The 20489-nt window shown below is 39.5% G+C and overlaps 2 protein-coding genes across 4 annotated transcripts in view; both read right to left on the reverse strand.

Annotated features, from left to right (window-relative positions):
• The window catches only part of pparg (peroxisome proliferator-activated receptor gamma), a 29801-nt gene extending 24693 nt beyond the window's left edge, over positions 1-5108 (reverse strand). For 2 of the 3 annotated variants that reach the window (XM_054617784.1, XM_054617782.1), the window contains exon 1: positions 4883-5108. Coding sequence is in view for 1 of the 3 variants with exons in the window: in XM_054617781.1 (XP_054473756.1) it covers positions 4323-4374 (52 nt within the window). In the remaining 2 variants the exon portion in view is untranslated. Of the gene's footprint in view, positions 1-4322; positions 4402-4882 lie in introns of those variants that run through there. The other variant, XM_054617781.1, reaches the window with a different exon arrangement.
• A 5443-nt stretch (positions 5109-10551) lies between these two features.
• syn2b (synapsin IIb) overlaps positions 10552-20489 on the reverse strand; it is a 74797-nt gene continuing 64859 nt past the window's right edge. The window contains 6 exon segments of the mRNA XM_054617733.1: positions 10552-10705; positions 11310-11847; positions 15373-15442; positions 15757-15933; positions 17703-17805; positions 19067-19141. Of these exon segments, the coding sequence (XP_054473708.1) occupies positions 10552-10705; positions 11310-11847; positions 15373-15442; positions 15757-15933; positions 17703-17805; positions 19067-19141 (1117 nt within the window).

Here is a 20489-nt window from a genome sequence, read left to right on the forward strand (position 1 = left end):
ACCCTGAGTCTTCCTCGTAGCATTTATTGCATTCGTATTAGTTGTTGCACTTACTGTATTCGTATCAGTTCGCTGCACTTATTGAATTTGTATTTGTTTACTGCACTTATCCTATTCGTAGTAGTTTGTAGCACTTATTATATTCGTATTAGTCTGTTGCAATTATTGTTCTCGTAGTAATTTGCCTCTGCACTATACTTTTGCTCTGGTGTATGCTTTGAGATGCTTGTTTAAGAAAGGAGATGCTCTTATGACTTCTGGTGACTAGTAGTTCTCCTGAATACCTATGTTGAATACACTTCCTGTAAGTCGCTTTGGATAAAAGCGTCTGCTAAATGACTGTAATGTAATGTAATGTAAATGATAAACCAAAATGGGAGGGACAGCTATTAACAGTCTTTCTTCCTGTTTCATTTCCATGATCGTTTGGCATTTGAACATTATTAGCCAATTTTAAATTGAGGGGGCGGATTACAGAAACCATACATCATCCCTGGCTAAACCTGAACTAGCGATGTCTCAAACAGTGCAACATCCAGTAAACCCACGTAGCACGTTGGGCACATAAAGTCTGAGTCAGTCTCAAGTTCCCAATAGGGACCAGAGGAGCAGCTGTTTGTGCCCACATCTTTCTTAAAGGGAAATTAGGACAAAGGTTGTTATATATCCCTACTGTCTGTTGACTAATATCTATGTTAAAGTGCATTTGCGAGGAAAACTCTTCTTGTATGAGTGTATGAGTGAATATTTGTGTGGTTTTTTTGCGTGCGCGTGGGTGGATTACCAAAACGACACTGAAGATTGCCTCAAAAGCTCAAGCTTAACTGTGTGGTTTTATGGCAATTCAATGAATTGAGAGTGTGTTTGAGAGGATGCAACACTAAGCACAACAGTAGCTTTTTCTTAAGATATAATTTTACTTGCTTAAGTAATTGCTAAGATCTGAAAACAAGGTGACATTGTTACCATTAAAGTCAGACAACAAACACGACAGATCAGACCATCACACAGGTTGTTTAGCCAGTTTGCCTCAACCACTTTTTGAAAAGAGTGGCCTGATAGCCGAGTGGTTAGGCTCTTACTACATTGCTGCATATGACCTGACAAGCAAGCTCCTGGTTAATTTCCCAGCAGGCCGAGCTGCACGTCTTTTTCTGCAAATGTCCTGTCTCTCTCTACTGTCGCTATGAATTAAAAAAGAAAAGGAAAAAAGTTTTTTTTTTCCCCCAATACAACAATTACTGCACAGGTGTTGTGCACAACAAAACTAAATACGGTGGCTCACAATTGGACCAGACAGTCGTTCTGTAACCTGTGTTGTTACTATGGACAGTTGGATAATCACCTCATTACCAGATAATTGTCTGATTGCTAGCGTTTCTTATCTCACCACAAAATACCTAATGTTCACAATCCAAAGCATGCTACTACTAGGAGAGGATTTAGGGAGTAAGGCTGTTACTAAATACATTGTACCTAAGTTTTATTTGCTGAAGGAAGGACCACGGAACAGAAACGATATCTTACATTTGTTGCTTTGACTTTTTTACCAATGTGGATGGGCGGCAATGTTAGAGAAATAGATGTTTTTAAATTGATAATGTGTTGTTTAGGCCCAATAGCCACACCTTACATTAAAATGTGCTCTTCTCTCATGCTACGTAACTTAGACTCCATTTACTTACTACAAAGTGTAAACAGGTGAGAACTGAAAACTTGCTTTGACTTTGACCTCAACATACGTCACTTTTCAGACAGCAGCTATTGAGAGAGAAAGAGAAAATGTTAACAGGTTTAAAAGTTACACGTTTTATTTTGAAAATGTTATGTAGACTCTGATAGCAGAACATTAAAAATATAAGAGAAAAAAATCTATACTCAATTTAGCATCGAACTAATTTAAACATAACAGAAAAAGTTTTGCTGAATGGTGAAGATATAATTTGGTCACTTTGTTCAACTCCATTTCCTGAATATACATTTTCAATTATACAATAGATGATTGTAAGTATAATTATAATAATCAGTAGATAGATACAGAAAGACAGAGATTGTACTATAAAGAAGAGAGGACATTGTGTTTTGCCAGAATACGATGGAGACATAAAAGATTATTTGAATTTTTTATCAGCACACTGTTTTTGATATCAAAAGAAATCGAATTCAGCAGCAAAAACATGTTGCTGAGTAGACAGTTAATGTAAGTAGACAGTAAATGGGGAAATAATTGTACTTGAAGTTAATAATTACAACTAATTAAAAGATAAACTAATTGAGGAACTTAAGGCTAAACTAATTCAACATGGTCTCAATTTAATAATGATAAGAATTAATCAAAGGTTAGCTTTTTGGAAACATTTACAAAAACAATAAGAAAAAGCTGAATTCTAGTACACAAACCAGGATGTAGGCGGTGTGGCTCCAGTCATAAGTGGTTAACTATCTGTGGGCTGAACCGGAGCGTGTAACTCTCTTTTTATCTGTTCATTTATATACAGACACAAATGTGCAGTTGAACATCTTCCTTCCTTTCATGCAGTGATTATGTTTAGCTCTCACAGTGGTTTTATATATAACTTTTAAAGCCACTGCAAACAACTGCTTAGAAGTGTTGCTTTCGGTATTTTAAATTAACGCAGATCTTTTTTTAAACAAGACGAATCTTAAAAGTGTAGGCGTCTGAATTTGTTCTCCACACCAAATCAAACACGGTTTTGAGTGGAAGTACGTTGTCTGCAGAGACTTACATGCCGTGTGAGGGTCAACATAAACATAGCATGGTATCTCGAGACACTCCTTCATTTACGACAACAGAGCAAAGTCCATATCTGTCTCAGTCATTCACATGTTACACACACCTTTATTTAGGAATTATATTACTTGATAAGCAATAATTGTACTTGTTGGCTTTATATCAACACACTCAGGCAGTCAGACTTAAAGCATCTCACGCACAGGTTAGACAACACTTTCTACAGTCGGCACATAAAGGATCCAAAATTAATCCATGAAAGACAATGTCCAAATATTGTCCCAAATGACACATCATTTTCTTATTCACATGAAAGTTAGCAAATGATTGAGTTAAAGTCAGAAATGTACATTATGACATTAATCCGGATGGGCATTGTTAAACAGAGAAATGTCCTTTTATAACTTCTCCAAAAATAGGTTATTTTTTAACCACAAGTTGGTCATATGTTCCTCTACTCTATAAAAGTGAAGTTACATCAGTGGTCACATTTTAACCTTTATTAAACTTAAAAACCCATTTTATCATTCTTATAGACATCTTAGAGTGTATAGCCTCAGTTGATGGGTAATGTCCTTGTTACTTAATCATTATGGGATAATCTGTAAAACCCTTTAACTCTTACTTTAAGTATGACTTTCTCTCTTTTTATGTCTTTTATTTTAAACAGTCTGGTTGGCTTTTAAGCAAGAGAGCATCTTACTTCTGGACACCTACTTAATTAATATTTTTTACAGAGCTAAAACAAGCTTGATTTCATCACAGTGAACTTTTTATTATAAGTTCCATCTGCATGTTCAAGAAGCCAAAATAAAATAACTCAAATGCATGATTCAAAAAAAATTGTACTTTTCAATAATATAATAAAACTTATAACTATGCCTTGAATGTAGGCAATCATCTGCAGTAATGTTAAGTAAGTGGACCAAACACTTGCAAAAAACTGCATGATAACAATTCTCTTATTTGTCCCATAAGGCCTGTCAAGAGCAAAAACATGCCTAAATTGCGTTTAATATGTATAAACATGTAGTTTTGAGCAGCAATAGAATTATCTGTACATTTTCTGTGATTACTCACTGTGTTGTCAGATCACTGAAATATAGATCATACAAAGTGATGAAGAAAGACCTTCACGGCACTGGTGAACAACTAGACTCACCGTTGGCACTGAAAGTGAGTCCTGTACAACAAACTGATGAACTCCCTTTCAAAATACCATCATCATATCATAATAAAACAACATTAGGCCAGTTCAAATCAGCTACCCAGGGAGCCATACAGCAAACCTCAGAGAGAAATCAGTGTTGGCCCCTGAGCTTGTGTCCACATTACTGCTGAGTCACGACCAAGGTTTTCTAGTCAATTCAAAAACACAGAACTGCCTGAGTGTTGTGAAATATCTACAAGTCCCTCACATGACACGGGGAATAAAGACACGAGAGAAGAATAGACAGAATATTTTAAATATTTAAAAAAGTTGTGAGATAATCATGAAAATTGCTCAGCCTTATAAACCCTTATAAACTACCTAAGAGGGAGCGAGACCCAGGCTGTTACTCGTACTCACCTGGGAAGTTGTGACCACTTTGATGGTTAAACTCTCTGCCTGGTGTTTGCATGTCAAACTCACACACTCACTGTGGCCCACAGACACACTATGGGCGAACACCTGACTGTGTGCCATTTGTCAGTGCTGTGACCGCACCCCCCACCCACCCACCCCCACCACCACCACCACCTCCTCCTCCTCCACCCATCTGGATGCCCACTGCAAACAAGGGTCCACCATGACATGATAGATCATTTGACCACAAAGGATAAATACATTTATTGACTTTGTTCTGCATCCTTTTTTTTTTTTTTTTTTTTTGTTCAAATACTGTTTTTATTTTTTTTTTTTCCCAATAAGAAAACAAGCTGATTTATTATTTATTATTTAACATAACTGACATATTGTGCATTAACCCTGTATTATTATAAAACAGACTCTTTCCTGGCTCTTTAAATGACCTTTTTTTTTTTTTTCCCAATAATGTGGTTTGCAGAGTGTTACAAGTACAACCAGCAGCCACAAACACTCACACAGCGCTGCAAAAAAAACTGTGAACCGAGCGGAAGGTGACTGACCTGATCACTGTTTGAAGCGCAGAGAGCAGACAGGAGCACCACTTGCTTTTTTTTTTTTTTTTTTTTTTTTTTCTTTTCCCTCGAAGTTGTGTCGTCTTCCTCGGTCGCCTTGTCAAGCCTTGGAAACCGTGGCCGTCGTCTCGTCGCTTCCAAGGGGGCGCGGTGTCAAAGTGGTCCGGTCTGTTTGCCGCGGAGGTTTCTGGTCATGCTGCTGCTGCTGCTGCGGTCGGTGCCTCTCTCTCTCTCTCTCTCTCTCTCTCTCTCTCTCTCTCTCTCTCTCTCTCTCTCTCTCTCTCTCTCTCTCTCTTCTCCCTCCTCTCTCAAACATTACTCGCCCGGTATCCTGAGGACACACGCAGAGGCATCAAGTTACCGTTTAGCTGCCTGTAACTAGGTTTTTATACTACTTTTGAACTCGTTTCTTTAAGTATAAGTATTGGTATTGGTTATATAAGTATTGGTTTTAAATTTCTAAATTCAAGTCCAATTAATTTAAGGGACTATTTAGCTTATTAAATGTATTTCCCATTACATTTACATTACATTACAGTCATTTAGCAGACGCTTTTATCCAAAGCGACTTACAATAAGTGTATTCAACATATTCAAGAGAACTACTAGTCACCAGAAGTCATAAGTGCATCTCTTTTCTTAAACAAGCATCTAAAAGCATAAACCAGAGCAAAAGTATAGTGCAGAAGCAAATTGTCACTTACCTGTGTATAAATGACTGCTTGTTTGACTAATGCTGACCTTACAGGCCTGCAATGCACTATTTTGGTGTGACTGAATTCACCTGCTGAAAAACAGTTATAGTGGAGAGACAATTTGACAGATTCTGCATTTAAATCAGCCCAAAGTCAGTGGTCAAGGAAACCCTGTGAGTGTTTGCTTAGTATAGGATATACTGTTCATCTTTCATGCTTGCTGCATCTCTATAGACTGTTGATTTGAGGACCTTAGAATAACCCCAACCTAAACCTCAATCTATTTTTATCCCTAAACCGTGAAATCTACAGGCTACTCTGTTCAGTAAAGGAAGACACAGTTTTTCACATTGTTTTTTTTAAACCCACATCTTGTTAACTCAGGGTATTGGATGTTTTAATGTAATCATATAATTCACGTGACACCAGATAATACATTGAAATGTTTAGCATTAAACTTACTCATGTCACTTGAGGCTTATTTAACCAATAAACTGCGAGGATGTGGTGTCACATGAGCCCTGCTGGCTAAATATTCACCTGATATGCTGACAGATTCTGGTTAGATTTGGTTTGAAAAAATGCAGAGCCATGCAACAGATCAGCCTAGTGAATAATAGTTTCCACAACCAAAATTTGAGCCCATGAAGAAATCAATGTTCCTGTTTCTGTTAGTGTCACTTGACCAGCCTCTGACCTTCTGTCTGCTCCAGTGATGCAGTTCCTACACGACACTGCATGGTGGCTGGGTATGTCAATGAAAGGACTTACTTATAATTCAGTCAGAACTTTTTGTCTGTCAGAATTTGCTTTGCTCTGATCGTGTAGCAGAATTCAGTGTAAGAAAAGTGTGAGTGTGAGAACAGATACATGACAGTGATGCTTGTCAAAATTTGGGTTAAGTTTGACTCCTTTGTCTACTTTCATTCTGCTTAACTGCCTTTGATCTATCATACCTCTCTGTACTGTGAACTAAGACAGCTGGCACACTCATCTTATTTACAGACCTACACACACACACACACACACACACACACACACACACACACACACACACACACACACACACACACACACACACACACATTCTCTCTCTCTCTCTCTTACAGTCCTCCCTACGCAGAATTTGTTTGTGCTGAACTAAAAGAAATGACACCCCTGAGAGTTTTACTGTCACAAAAAAACCCCAGCAAGCAATAATAAGCAATAACTTCTGATTGTTTATACGGTTGAGTCCCAGGCGACTGGAGCTCTGGTATCTGAACACGTTGATCATCTAAGTGCTTCTGTAACATTACAAGACTCTGATACGACTGTCATGACACTGAAATGATATTAAAGTGGTACTGACATGTTTTCAGGTCGAGGAGGGTACCAAACCCTTTGAAATCAGCAAATGTGCATAAACAGGCCAAATGGCTTGATTTTCGTCCAATCCTCATACATTTTGGAAAATATAAGAACTGAATCTGGATGCTATAATGTTGAATAAAGTGCACTGATTGTTCCTTCCTCCCAACGTTCATGGTCTCTTTCTCTCAGTGGCCCCAGTTTGTTGGGATGTGCACCAAGACAAACAGGGTTTGGCTTGTATAGGCTTGCTTTGGTGCGTTAGCCGCCCACGTCCGAGTCCCCATGAGCAGTGCGATGGAGACGTTTCCCACAGATCTCTGCTGACTGGTCGTCCCATGGACCGAGAACTGAGAGCAAAGCGTGTTTCCTCTCTCTTTGTTGAACGTCACTCAAATAAAGAGTTTGTGTGAGAGGATCAGTGAATATGTTTCTCATCATCAGTTGACACGTTTTAACTGTTGTAGCAATATAGTCGTGTTTCACATGTAAATGTGGTGGTTTATGTTACTGATCCACTGCTGTTAGTGGCACATATTGAAAAAGCCTTGTCAGCCTCTAGCTTTATTTAACTGACAAGAGTGTAACATCAAAGGTTTGACATGAAATAATTTGAAAAGAAAAACTTGAGAAAAAAGGTAAGAAAGAAAAAAACACAGGCGTCTGGAGAAAACTAATGTAATGAGCACAGTAAACTGCTGTGTGAACAACTGGGTGTTATTGACTGAATATCATAGATTTTGTCATGTGTGTGTTTTATTTTTCCGTGCTCATGAAAGTGAAGTTACGTGATATGCTAAGTGTTTCGATTTGTGAAAAGTTCTGAGTAGGGGCCTTTATGACGATGACAAATTTAGAGCTGAGCAGTTTGATGTAAACAAGGAATGAACAAATGTAACAACAGCAATGTTCATTAATTTCATTTCAGCTGCCATCTTATACATTTTTTTATTAACACCTTATGATAATGATAATAACAGCGCCCATATTGACCTAGGTGATGGTTTTTCGACACAAAACACAAGGTCATTTACAGATTGTAATAGATCTGCATTATTGTCATGGCCGGTTCAAAGGGCCATGGCAATTAAATTATTTTTCACAAAGAATGCACCCTGCCAAAGCAGAGGGCCCCAATTACACGAACCTGCGGAATGAGCCAACACGACATGGCTTAATGTACTCATATAGAACATTTCCACGTGTATATAGTGCCATCTGCTGGCTCAGCACAGGTAGTTCTACCCATCACTCTATTGAGGACTGTTTGCAAACCCTTGAAAATGGCTTGTTGACACAACAGGACTTTCACAAAATGCTGCTATATTATGCTCGGATCCAGACTTGATCCAATATCCCAACATTTAAATTCATGAAGTCAGCCCTGAGGTGAATTGCCACAACGGCAACGGATCAGTCAAACATCTGTAATAAAAGGTTATTTTTGCACGATTGTTATAAATTGTAAGCCTTAATCTATTCCCCTTTTCCCCCTTTATAATATCAATGAAATATACTGTTTGGTTAGTACTCATATCTTTCCAAACCCCCAGTTTGTATCACAAGCTTTCCCCTCATAACGAATAAACTGATCTTAATGTGTGAAATCTTTGTGGCTCTTTAAAGAAAACGTTGTCCCTGAAACAAAAGACGCAGACATCAGCATGAATCTTACTTTGTGAATTAGTGGAATGATGAAACCACATCTTTATTTACTTTGATCTGTACAGAAAAAAACATCATCAGTCACCAGATCATGCAAAGCAATATTGCGTTACGAATAAAAACACAATGCAAAACAAACAATATACTGTACCATAAATATGGAGCGTCAAAAAAAAAACAATCAATCAATCAATATATTACAAAAAATAAACTCCTGAGAAGACACTTACAAACATACAAATACAATATGTTATAGTTTACTTGCAACATAGTACTTGAAATGGATAAGCAGACAGGTTTAATGCAGTGATTTCTATTTATTTTTCTTACATGTATGAACTTGAAATGCAGCAGCTCAACTGAAAATGACCAGTCAAGGTACTGGGTTCATTCCAGGTTGCCTTAAATTCAGTCCCACAACACAAACAGGATCAATCACAGAAACCACTATTACTTTGGCGTATAAATCTGGAGCCCGACGTCTGACTGCAGTGAAAAGCAACCTGGAAAGGTGCGACTGAACGAAATCTTAAAGGGAATGTAAGAGTACGGTATTTAACGGATACACAGGTCCTGTATGTATGGTCATATTTATATCTATAATAGGGTGACAGCGCTCAACAGTCATGTTGAGGTGTTATTGCACTACTGTCTCAATGTCTTTTCATGAGAATAACCAACAAATTACAATACTGTTGATAGATCTACACAGAGGTGAAACAAGAAATCACCAGTCACAGCTACAGACATGAATCTTCTTACTCTTTGAAATGCATTTAGTTACTATTTAGGATTGGTTTATTCATTGGGGGGCCACTATAGGCCAGATCCCAAAGCTCCTCTACAAACTACACCAGTTGCAATCCTTGCCCTACTTTATCAAATACCTAACGTAAATGAATGAATTTCCAGATGTAATCGACCCAGGTCTGCACAGCTAACATGTAGCTGTATGAAAACATGTTCACAATAAGGCTACAACATCTAGAGAGAGAGAGAGAGAGAGAGAGAGAGAGAGAGAAAGAGAGAGAGGCAACGGAGGGCGAAACTCATCACTGATGGAGCTCCTTTCTTCTCCAAAAGTCACACTGAGCCACCTGGAGGAGCCATGCATAACAATCCAACACAGATGAACATATACATATTTTTCCGACTCCCTCACACGACAATGAACTTCAAGGCTTGTAGACAAAAAAAGGGGCAGCAATGACGAGCCCAGTAGTCAGTAGCCGAGGACCAGAGACACAACAGCTGGATTTACACTTGAACAAATCCTTAAAGAAGTTGATTTATTTACTCACATAGTTTCACTTACTGACCAAAATGTATTCACTGGGGGGAAAACCATCAACTATTCTTTAAAATATGGATAAATCCAGCTACTGAATGAAAGAGTTATGTCACTGACAAAGGTGGATTAAAAAGTGCTACTGGACTTTTTTTTTTTATCATTGGCTTATCTCCCTTTATAGTTATATATGTTTGTATTCATATACTGTATATATATATAGTATATATATATAAATATATATACGGTATGTACATTCCATTTAAAGTCTTGAATATTCTACTTTTTTATACTTCGGAAAGAGTTTCTTAAAATGTGCTCTGGGAAAAATAAAGATTTTGTTATTCTATTCTATTGTATTCTATTAAACTCTTATCTACTCTCGTCTATATCAATGACGTAACTCCTTCAGTCCAATTATTCTGGGACAGCTTCGTGCAATGAACATCCTACCCAGGAGGTCTCACTGTTAGAGAAGCTGAAAGTGGAGGAGAGGAGGGACCAGGACGGAGGGAATACAGTACAGTTAACACACAAAGTTTAATCTCAGACTGGTTCACATTTAATGTCAATCAAGTCATCACTGGCCAACAGTGAAAGGGGGGTGGGGGCGGGGGTGGGGCATAATCAATTAGGGGCTGACTACAGTTGGGCTGTTTCTAGTCAGAGAAAAGGCTGGCGAAGGACTTTCGGAGGTTGCGAATGGTCTCTGCCTTTGCCTCGTCCTGGCCGTCTCCTCCGGTGCTTGAGACCCCGCGGAAGAAAGAGGAGTCGCTGAAGGCGCTGAAGGCATTGGTCAGGGACTGGGACTTACTGGGAGGGGAGGGGGAAGGAAAATAAGAGAGGGGAGAGCAAGTGGGCGAGTAGGGAGGGAAAGAAGGATGGGATGCAGGGAGGAGGAGGAGTGAGGGAGGAAGTGAAAGGGAAGAGTAAGGATCAGGACAAACAGGGAAATATGAGGGCCAAAAAGTCACAAACACAATAATTGTACAATGATCTTTGAAAAAACATTGCAAAATGTTAACATTGTACTTTAACCCCCCTATTTATCATACACCTGCAGTATATGAACATGCAATAGTTAAAGTGTTGACAAATACATCAATAAACACATAAAGACCTCACATCTGCTTAAAACTACATAATTAAATGTGTTCTGTGTATAAATGCTAAATAGGAAGGGTTAAAGTAAAGTGTTAATTTACTCATTTCAGCAACTACCACTTCGACTGACACGCTAAAATACACCATTTAAACAAAAACATATTGATGACTAAAACGATTGGAATTCCATATATTATCTTTCTACAGAAGAATGGATTTAAACACTTTATTCTGTGTCCTAAACACTAGGATTTGGCCAATTGAAATGCGTGTCTTTGCATTATCAACAGTGTGCTGATAGTGCGGCTCTTACTTCAGCAGAGGATGGGCCTTTTGCTGGGATCCTGGCTGTTCTTCCTCGGAGGCCTCAGCATCAGCGGCAGCTTCAGCTGGTTCAGGCTCAGGGTTTTGGGAAGGAGAGGCCGGCTTGGCCTGGGGCTGAGCCTTGGCTGGAGACTGGACATTAGTCGGGGACTGGCTGGCTTTGGCTGGGGACTGAACCTGTGCTGGGGCCGAGGCAGTATCTGAGGCCTGAGTGGGTGCTGGGGCAGGGGCCTCGGGCTGGGGTTTAGGTGAAGCTTTGAGAGGAGGAGGGGTCTGTGGCTTTGGCTGCAGCTGCGGCTTTGAATTCCTGCGCATTGGAGGGATGGGCTTTGCAGGTGGTGCAGGTTTGGGGGGCAGCTCTCTTGGTTTGCCAGGAGCCGGGGTTGGAGAGCCCTGAGGCTGGGGCTTGGGCTGCTCTGTGGTAGGAGCTGAGGCTGAGGGAGGAATTGGGACTGGAGCCGAGGCTGGAGCTGGAGCTGGAGCTGGAGCTGCTGCTTTGGTTGGAGGAGAACCTGGAGCTGCTGCTGCTGCTGCCTTTGCTGGGGATGAGGGTGAAGCTTTGGCTTTGGTGGAGGCAGAATCAGGGGCTGACTTTGCGACGGACGGGGCTCTCGTCATTGGGGGAGGAGGCCTCGGCACCGGAGGCTTATTGACTGAGGCGGCCCTCTGGACTGGGCCCTTCTGAGTTTGAGCCGGACCTGGACCAGGTTTCTGGGCCTGGATGGGCTTCGGTACCGGTTCAAATGCTCTCTTAGCTGACTCTGATGATGACTCCACACTCTGAGCTTTCACTGGCGCACCTGAAAGATTCAAATATAATCACATTAGATTATAGTTCCATGGCTATGTAACACATGACAAGACAAGCATAAAAAGCAAAAGGAGAAGTAAAGGAAACAAAGAAAAAAGCATAATTATTTCGTAGATCTAGCACTTGTTGTTTTAGTGCAGCAGTTAGAAAACCAGGCACCTGCATCACTCACTTAAGACCAAAGCAGAACATGATACCAATATTGATTTTGAGTCTAGACATGCCCATTCACATAACAACCTCTCGCATTCATAGAAACCCTGACCAACTCATCAGTCAAGAACAGACTGGGGCAAAGCAGGCTCTGAGTGTTTGGACTGCAATGACCAGCAGGGGGTGGTAGATCAACGGTTAAGAGACGGTGTGGTGCCATTAGGAGAAAGCATGGTAAAAAATAAATAAATAAGGTAAAAACATGAGAATGAAGGAAAGTAAACAACAAAAATAGATATGATACAACCAGGAAAGGACACTGGCATCAAACAACTCAGTGACTCAGACACTCAGCACAAAGCAACATCATGCAGCACAAAACAAACAAATGATTACACATGCTGAGTGACGGGGGAGGGATGAGTTTCCAATGGCTGATAATTCATTTTAAATGATGCAGGATTATAGTAGGGTGTGTGAATTATATGCTGAAACCGCTTTAAAAAGGTTTCTTTGAAGACAGATTTGAAAATATATTAATTAGTGTTTACTATAAAAATTTCATTAAATGTCCAAAATCTAAATTTTTATATAACTTATCACATGATATGACCAAAACCTTCATGAAAAGTCATCCCAGACATTCTCAGACCGTCTTTACTGTCAGGCCACTGCAGTAAATGGCTACAAGTCTTACGTTTTAAGTGTTTGTCATTAAGCATCCCAACGGTTGCTTGGGACTCACGACACATAAAAACCAAAGAAAATACCATTTGTACAAACATATTTGATTTGTAAAGGACAACACAATAACAGTTTGCTTGGATACAAACCTTGAATTACTTAATCACACACACACACACACACACTTTATATTAGTCTCTTGCCAACAAACTGGAAAAGTCTTTAACGTGTGTTTGTTTGTTCATCATTCAGGAAAGATTGAGACGGAGGAGAACAGACTAATATTAGTTGTCACATGGTGTAGGAAGATCAAATATCAGTAATTCAGTGATTTGGATCCAAGCAAATAAGGAAATGAACATGCAGAGAATGAAAAGATGCTTATTTTCTTTGAAACTCTTAATTAATTAATCACGAAAGCAAGTTTTATAATTGCCAAGAAAAATATGTATTGAGTACCATACACTATAAAGCCACTTTGTCTAGTCTCAGGTATTATAACACAAAGCTAAGAAAGTTAATTTATATCAAAAGACAACACCCAGCAGTTATTCACAAAACATTCAGATCCTGCAAAGGGGGCTTTGGAATGTAACAGAGGGAAACATCTCTGCATATGCCATTAACGGATTCACACCAAAACAACGTACAGAATTAAAAAACAAGGATTCAAAAGCCAAGCGTTAATCACAAAGACGGAAACGCAGCTGAAATGTAGAAACATGTTCATCTGTCTGTTTGTCTGTATGTCCTCTCAAGAAACTCTCATCTGATCTTCATCACACTTGGCGGGTGTACCATGGGAGTACTTCTGTCGAATTTGATGCTATTTAGATATGCATCATGTTCAATTTTAATAAACTTCTAATAAACAAGTCCTGCCCCCCCGCAGCATGTCGTCCACGAACCGTCAACACAAGAGCACAGCCAATTGGAAGCAGAATTGAACCGCAGCGTTTCACCGGTGTGACCGAGAGTGAGCCGCGTGGGTGTGATTTTCCCCTGAGAGTGCAACTGTATTTCCCTGGTGTAAGACTTGATAATAACTTAAAACACTAACATAACCACCAGCAAAAAAACCTTTTCTAGGTAATTCCATGCTCTATTTTATAACTGCAGAGGTTATGTCAACTAATACGCCTATTTGTAAATTACCTTGCGAAGTGTATGTATGCTAAGTGTGTAAAGGTACAGTGAGAATTGTGACATAATTCCATATTTCTCCTATTTGAACATCATAATGAATGTTGAAATAGTATTAGGGGCCCTTTTAGTTGGGGAAAGTAAGGAAAAGTCAGCCCCTGTGTAATCACTGGTGTTTCTGACCATTAGTAGCTGCGACTGGAGTGTGTGAAGCAGCTATGTCTTGTATCGCTGAGGTCCCAAGGAAGCGCAGTGTCGAGTGGGAAGTTGTTCGCATGACGGGATCTCGAGACAGCTGGAAACAGCAACACCACAGGCCAAGCATTCCGCCTGTTCTGACTGTTTTGAATGGGCACTTCACTAACAACTACTCACTCTAAAATATAAAAAAGCTGGCATTCCTAAAAACAACCAGCACACACATATGAAACATCAACATATTACACATTCATGCAAAATCAATCAAACATGCAAACATTAACACATTGAAATTACGATAATAATGGCTTTGTTAATTTACCGTTTTACACACTGTTACCACTGCTTTATTTGTTACATTTAACACTTCAGCCCTGAGTACACACATTACCACACTAACGCAGATGCTGTAATTAAACTCAACAGGCTGGCTAAATGCACTCTACTGTACATTTGCTTGTTACTTCAAGTCACACCTTAAACAGAGACAACGCCGTAGCTCAGACAGACACGTCTTTCTATTGTCTTAGACAATGTTACCTTCAAAGAAAAGAGATACGGATGCAGATAAAATACAAACTGCTCTTACTCAAAGTTGTAGTTTGACATTTTTGGGAAATACACATTAACTTTCTTGCCACGAATTAGAGGACACGATTGATACCACTCTCATGTCTGTAACTACAGCACATTATCTAGTTAGCTTAGCTTAGCACAAATACTGGGAACAGGTGGAAAGAGCTAGCCCGGCTCTGTCAAAGGCAACCAAATCTGCATACCAGTATCTCTAATTAACAGGTTGTATCTTAGTTTCATTTACATTTATTCTCAAGAATTTTTTCAAAATGAAGAAAACTTTTAGAGTTTTTCTAGAGTTTTTTCTCTAATGGCAGTGCTTATTTTGGCAGAGAACGTTTTCAAATACTTGATACTTCATTTCAGAAAAATCTCCTAAGATGTCTGGGGGTGAACTGCACCATGACTAATTCAGAGGCTGTTTCCTAGACTTGCTTTGGGCCTACACTGGCAGCACTTGTATTACATTGGAGAACAGTGTTCAGACAACCTTGAGGTTGAGGGCGCTGGCCGGAGGTCCTGTTTGGATCTGACATTCCTTCCTTAAGGGCAGCACCCTGAGGGACAGTGAGGGGTTGGGAGAATGACAGAGAGAAAGTAAAACAAAGAGAGAGAGAGAGAGAGAGAGAGAGAGTGGCAGAGAGGGAGAGAGGGAGAAAAGGCAAACAAGGTTAAGCGGGTTTTGGTAAAGAATAAGCAGTGAACTGAAAAGAGATTTTCCTGCAGACATTAAACCCTTATGTTTCTTAACTTGCCTCTCTTTATATTCACAAGGAGAATTGAAGCAAATGATGTATGAGCATGTGTCATACTTGCTATTCATTTTGGGACATCCATTATAAATACATGGGTTTCAAACATCATTCTCTACCTGTTGGGGCTGCACGGTCGTTGGCTTCTGGCCCTGAGGGGAGCGAGCAGGTGAGCGGGAAGCACTAGATGACCTGGTAGCCAGAGCTTGGCTCATCTTAGACAGCACCACCTCCGCGATGAGCTGGCGGTCCTCTGCCTGGTGATCACCAATCAGCTGCATAGATGAACCCACAACCTGGACAAAGAGGGCACAGACATCGGACATGGTGTTCCTTTTTTAATGAGAAGGTTACATGACTGACATGCTGCCCCAAAGGAGTATAAAGGGCACAGTGGATTACACTTCATGTGTGGTAATAGCTCTCTGGTAGGCTTAAAGGACTGTTAATTCAACTCCCGGACAGAAAATGTATGTCGGAAAGGTTATGTTTTAAAAAAAAAATGTAATATGTGAATGGCAATCATCTTTATTTTCATTAACCCAAATGTTTCATCACTGTGGCAGTCAGGCTGCTGCTAAATAAGACAGACAGTGATATCATGTCAACATCCCTGTAAATGAATATCCACTCAACAATTTTATATAATAAACAAAACACTTTTCCAGTTGAGATGACTCATGGGGAGACATGTTTTTCACATCTTTCCCACTTTAGAATCTAATCGACCTCCGACCAAACTAGTGAATATTTTATTCTGACAGTCAGCCTACTTCAAAGTGTTGACTGCCAACTGTGAGCGTGTTTATTGACTGTCTTTATCCATATGTGCAGCATCACTGCTTTTTTAATCCAGAATTTTGCTTAAAAATGTACCCCTTTTTCCATGTATGCGAGGGCTGAGTTGACCCAAACAACTAAGTGGTTTTGTATTTACTGCCAACCACATAGAAGCAGCTCTCTCTCTATAGCACTCCATCTCGTGTCCTACAAACCCTGGCTTGTCAAGTTGCTCCCCGAGCTGGCAGAAATCTTGGTCTCTCAAACAGCTCAATCCTGTGGCCAAATTAGTCCCTGATCCTGCTTTTACTTCCAGATCTTCCCTTTTCATCAGTTTACTGCTTACTACCTTGTGAGCTATCCCTCTAACTGCTTCGTGGCCCTTTTGTACTTTGTCTCTTATCATACTTTGGGATTTTAATCAGCTTGGGGGCCCTGGGTGTAAGTATATTTACATTATCCAGTCCACTGCCCATCCCTCCAGTGTTTGTCCACCCAATGACCAGCTGTGTCACAGGGAATTTGGGTCCTGCTTTTTGTTGCCTCAGGCCAGAACTGTAATAGATGGGTATCAACTTCCCCACTGACCAGTGACATTTTCCAATCTTAATAACACCTTATGTTTTGTGTCATATCCTGCAGTTTTTTTCAGTGACGATGATGGAATCAGAGTATTTAGCAATTTTCCATACTTAGACGTAACCACTTGACTTTTGAGGAAAGGTATCATTACAGCGAACCACACTCCAACATTAATAATGTGTTATTCACAACCATTCTGGTCATGAATTCAAGACTAAAGACTACAAAACATGAAACCAATATGCTGAAAATTTGCAAGTGGGGGTTAATTGTAGCTAAATAGAATAAATACTGAGATAGGTTGGACTATAGAAGAGAGCCATACCTACCCTGGACATATCACCAGATGTTGGGTATTAAACTCATGATGTGTATTTAGACTAGATTCAATCAATTTATTCCCAGCCAGATCATCTCAGGCCCCAGCAGTGGAAATCAGGCCAGACGTGCTAAATTTAAGACTCAAAGACCTTATTAGTATTCTAATAAAACTCCCCAAGGCTGAACATGGTGAAAGTTCTCAATAAAAAGGCAGGAGACAATAAATAAAGTCATGCTGTGATAATATGGCAGCTTCAGAATAAGGGTTTGATTATGTGACTTTTTTAATTTAGTGTCTTGTCAACTGTTGGATCGATAAAATATTTTTGGGGGATTTTCCATCCATCTCTCTCTCCCTCCCTTCTTTCTGTGTTTTCCTCACCTCAGTAATGTAGTCATTACCATCCTTGCCACAGATGGCTTTGACAGCACAGATATCCAGCCCTCCGAAGATTTCTGAGCAGGTATCAACCCACAGTTTATACCTGTCACATAGAGAAGTTGGATTAAGTCTACAAACATTGTCTGTTTACAGAAAAACAACAAAAAAAAAATCACATGTAGAGTACCACTACTGCATGTGCAAATAACTGTTTTCCTGAGTTGCCTCTCGAGGTTAAGAACAGTAGTATTTTACTTTTTTGTCTAAAGAACTGGAAGTGAAATCACAACTTGTCCTGCTTTAAGCCATCTTGCTTATCTTAGAAAAATAAATTAAATCTTGTTCTTGTACACAGCACACTACTTTTTTAATAATATTGACTTATGTATCACTTTGGCACTGTAATTCAGGGCAAATGTTGCTCTTCAGGGCACTTATCTTGGCAGTAAACCTGTTACAGAACCTCTCTAGCTCGAGGCTGGGCAGACTGAAGCCCATAAAGGTGCTGTTGCTGGCAGATACAGACTGATCAATGCCAACACCGACATGGACAGTGGGATTGTGCTCCAGCAGGTACTTTTTTTAGAGCTTCACATAAAACCAAATAATATCAAAGTCAGATTTGTAATGTTTAGAGTCTCTGTACTGTGCTCTGTTAGCTGTCGCAGATTAAAGAAGCTTTTGCTGATTTTAATGGGTTTTTTTCAATTTTGCATTATGGCAGTAATTAAATTATTGACAAGATTACATTTTATGATGAAAAGTGGTAAATCCTCATTATGTTGGGACATTTGTAAGTGGCAGGGTAAGGTTTTGGAATACACTGTATGTAAAAGCGAAATTAACTACTTTGGTACTGTTTTATATAATTCAGGTGAGTATTTATGTATCCATTTTTAGTTCTTTTTTCAGTGGTGTTCCATACAGACATTTGTGCAACGACGACACTCAGTTCTCTTATATCTGAAAATAGTCCTTTTTTTACAGTTGCACTGTCCTTTTGACTGGCAGAAAAAAAAACTGTTGCAATTTAACATTTATGGCTGCTCTGTTTCATTTTGGATCCAGCATAAATTATTAATGGATATATTTACACCTGCTGTGAAAGGTCAAAATACACGCTTTGCATAAGGAGTATAAACACATTTAGCCGTGAGCAGAGCAGCTCAATGTAGAACCAGAACATTTCTTTAGCCAAAGGAAAAAATAAATGCCACTACAAACCAAAACTGATTTTCATCTGTGTGTTTAACCATGTGAATTGGTTTTCAGCTCAATGAATCTGCTGCGAGAGCACATCGTGACTAACTGTGACATGTGCACAAGGACAGCCTGAGCGTCACTAATGTTGATGCGGTGCTCACTTGTCAGTCATGGCTACTTGTTCCAACATGGCTGATCCGGTGTTGCTCTTCCAATTACCAGAGATGGATGTTCGCCTGGAAAACAAGAGGAAATTGTGCGTTAAATCGTTACAGACACTAACTTTCACTTGTAGAAATTGTCAATAGAGGGAAGAGAGACTTGAACAACCTTGTAGCAGGAGGGGTGTGGTTACAGCACAAGCTGTCAGGTAAAAAGTGAGTGTGTAGGCAAAATGCACAGCTGCAGGTTATCAGGCTGATTAGCATCTTGATAAATTGACTATTTTCCATAGGCTTAGGTTTGTTTTACAGTAAATGTACAGGTTACCATACATCAAATCCAGGGCTATAATACACCCTGTCTAATTCATTCAGTTAAGCTCTCAACTTTATGATATTCCTCAAACTATTTGTTATAACAATGTTCTAGTGTTGAAAAGTCTTTAATAATAAAATACTTTATCCTTTACACTTTAAAAAGTGTAAAGAATCGCTAGAGTCATCAGGTGTGTAAGAGTGTTATATTTTTTGTTTGTGGATGCACGTTTTAGCGTGTGTTTTATTTTCCCATTTAGGCTCATGATGGCTCACTGTTACTATGAATAAATACAGAAACAAAGATGAAAGAAATTGTGAGAAAAAAATGTGCGCACTCTCACAGTAACATTATGGCGCAGCACCCGAAGGTCAGGTAAAGTGCAGGGCAGCATTTTCTCTGATATTTGGGTGTTTCGGTGACTAGTGATGAAGAGACTTACGGATGATGAGGAATTTGTTTTTGTGATTTAAGAATCGCACAAGAAAACATGAGCTCTGAATAGGGCAAGGGCCGACTAACAGTCCAAATAGAGATCCCAGGTGAAATGAAGACTGATGAAGGAACCTTAAATAGTCACCTCAAATGCCTCGACTGTACTGCTTAAAAGAAGTGCTATGTGCTATTAGAAGTAGAAGTCATGGCCAAATTTCCAGCTTATGAAGCCAGTAGATCCTACGACTCTTGCACTTTCCTGGAAGAGCTTGGCCTTCAGCTGTTGTGGCCATGGTTTGGGAAAAGGAAAGAGATGCCACAACTTCCAGAAGCTGATGGATGCTATAAAATGTGTTTTAAACATGTGGCTTATTTGCATAATATAAATGCCGGGCTGCTACAGACCAAAGATATGTAGGGACACATTTAAGCATTAATGTGTTAAATCAGGACTTAACATTTCACTTTGCAAGGTTTACGCTCTATTTCATGTAGTGTATGTCAATGATTCCCTGTTCAGCCTAGAAAACAATATGTAACAAACTCAAAATTTGCATAAAATGATAAGATAAGATAAGATAAGATAAAATAAGATAATCCTTTATTAGTCCCGCAGCGGGGAAATTTGCAGGATTACAGCAGCAGAGAGGATAGTGCAAACAAGAGACATAG

Source organism: Anoplopoma fimbria, chromosome 17 (assembly GCF_027596085.1).
Source record: "Anoplopoma fimbria isolate UVic2021 breed Golden Eagle Sablefish chromosome 17, Afim_UVic_2022, whole genome shotgun sequence".
Lineage (NCBI taxonomy): Eukaryota > Metazoa > Chordata > Actinopteri > Perciformes > Anoplopomatidae > Anoplopoma > Anoplopoma fimbria.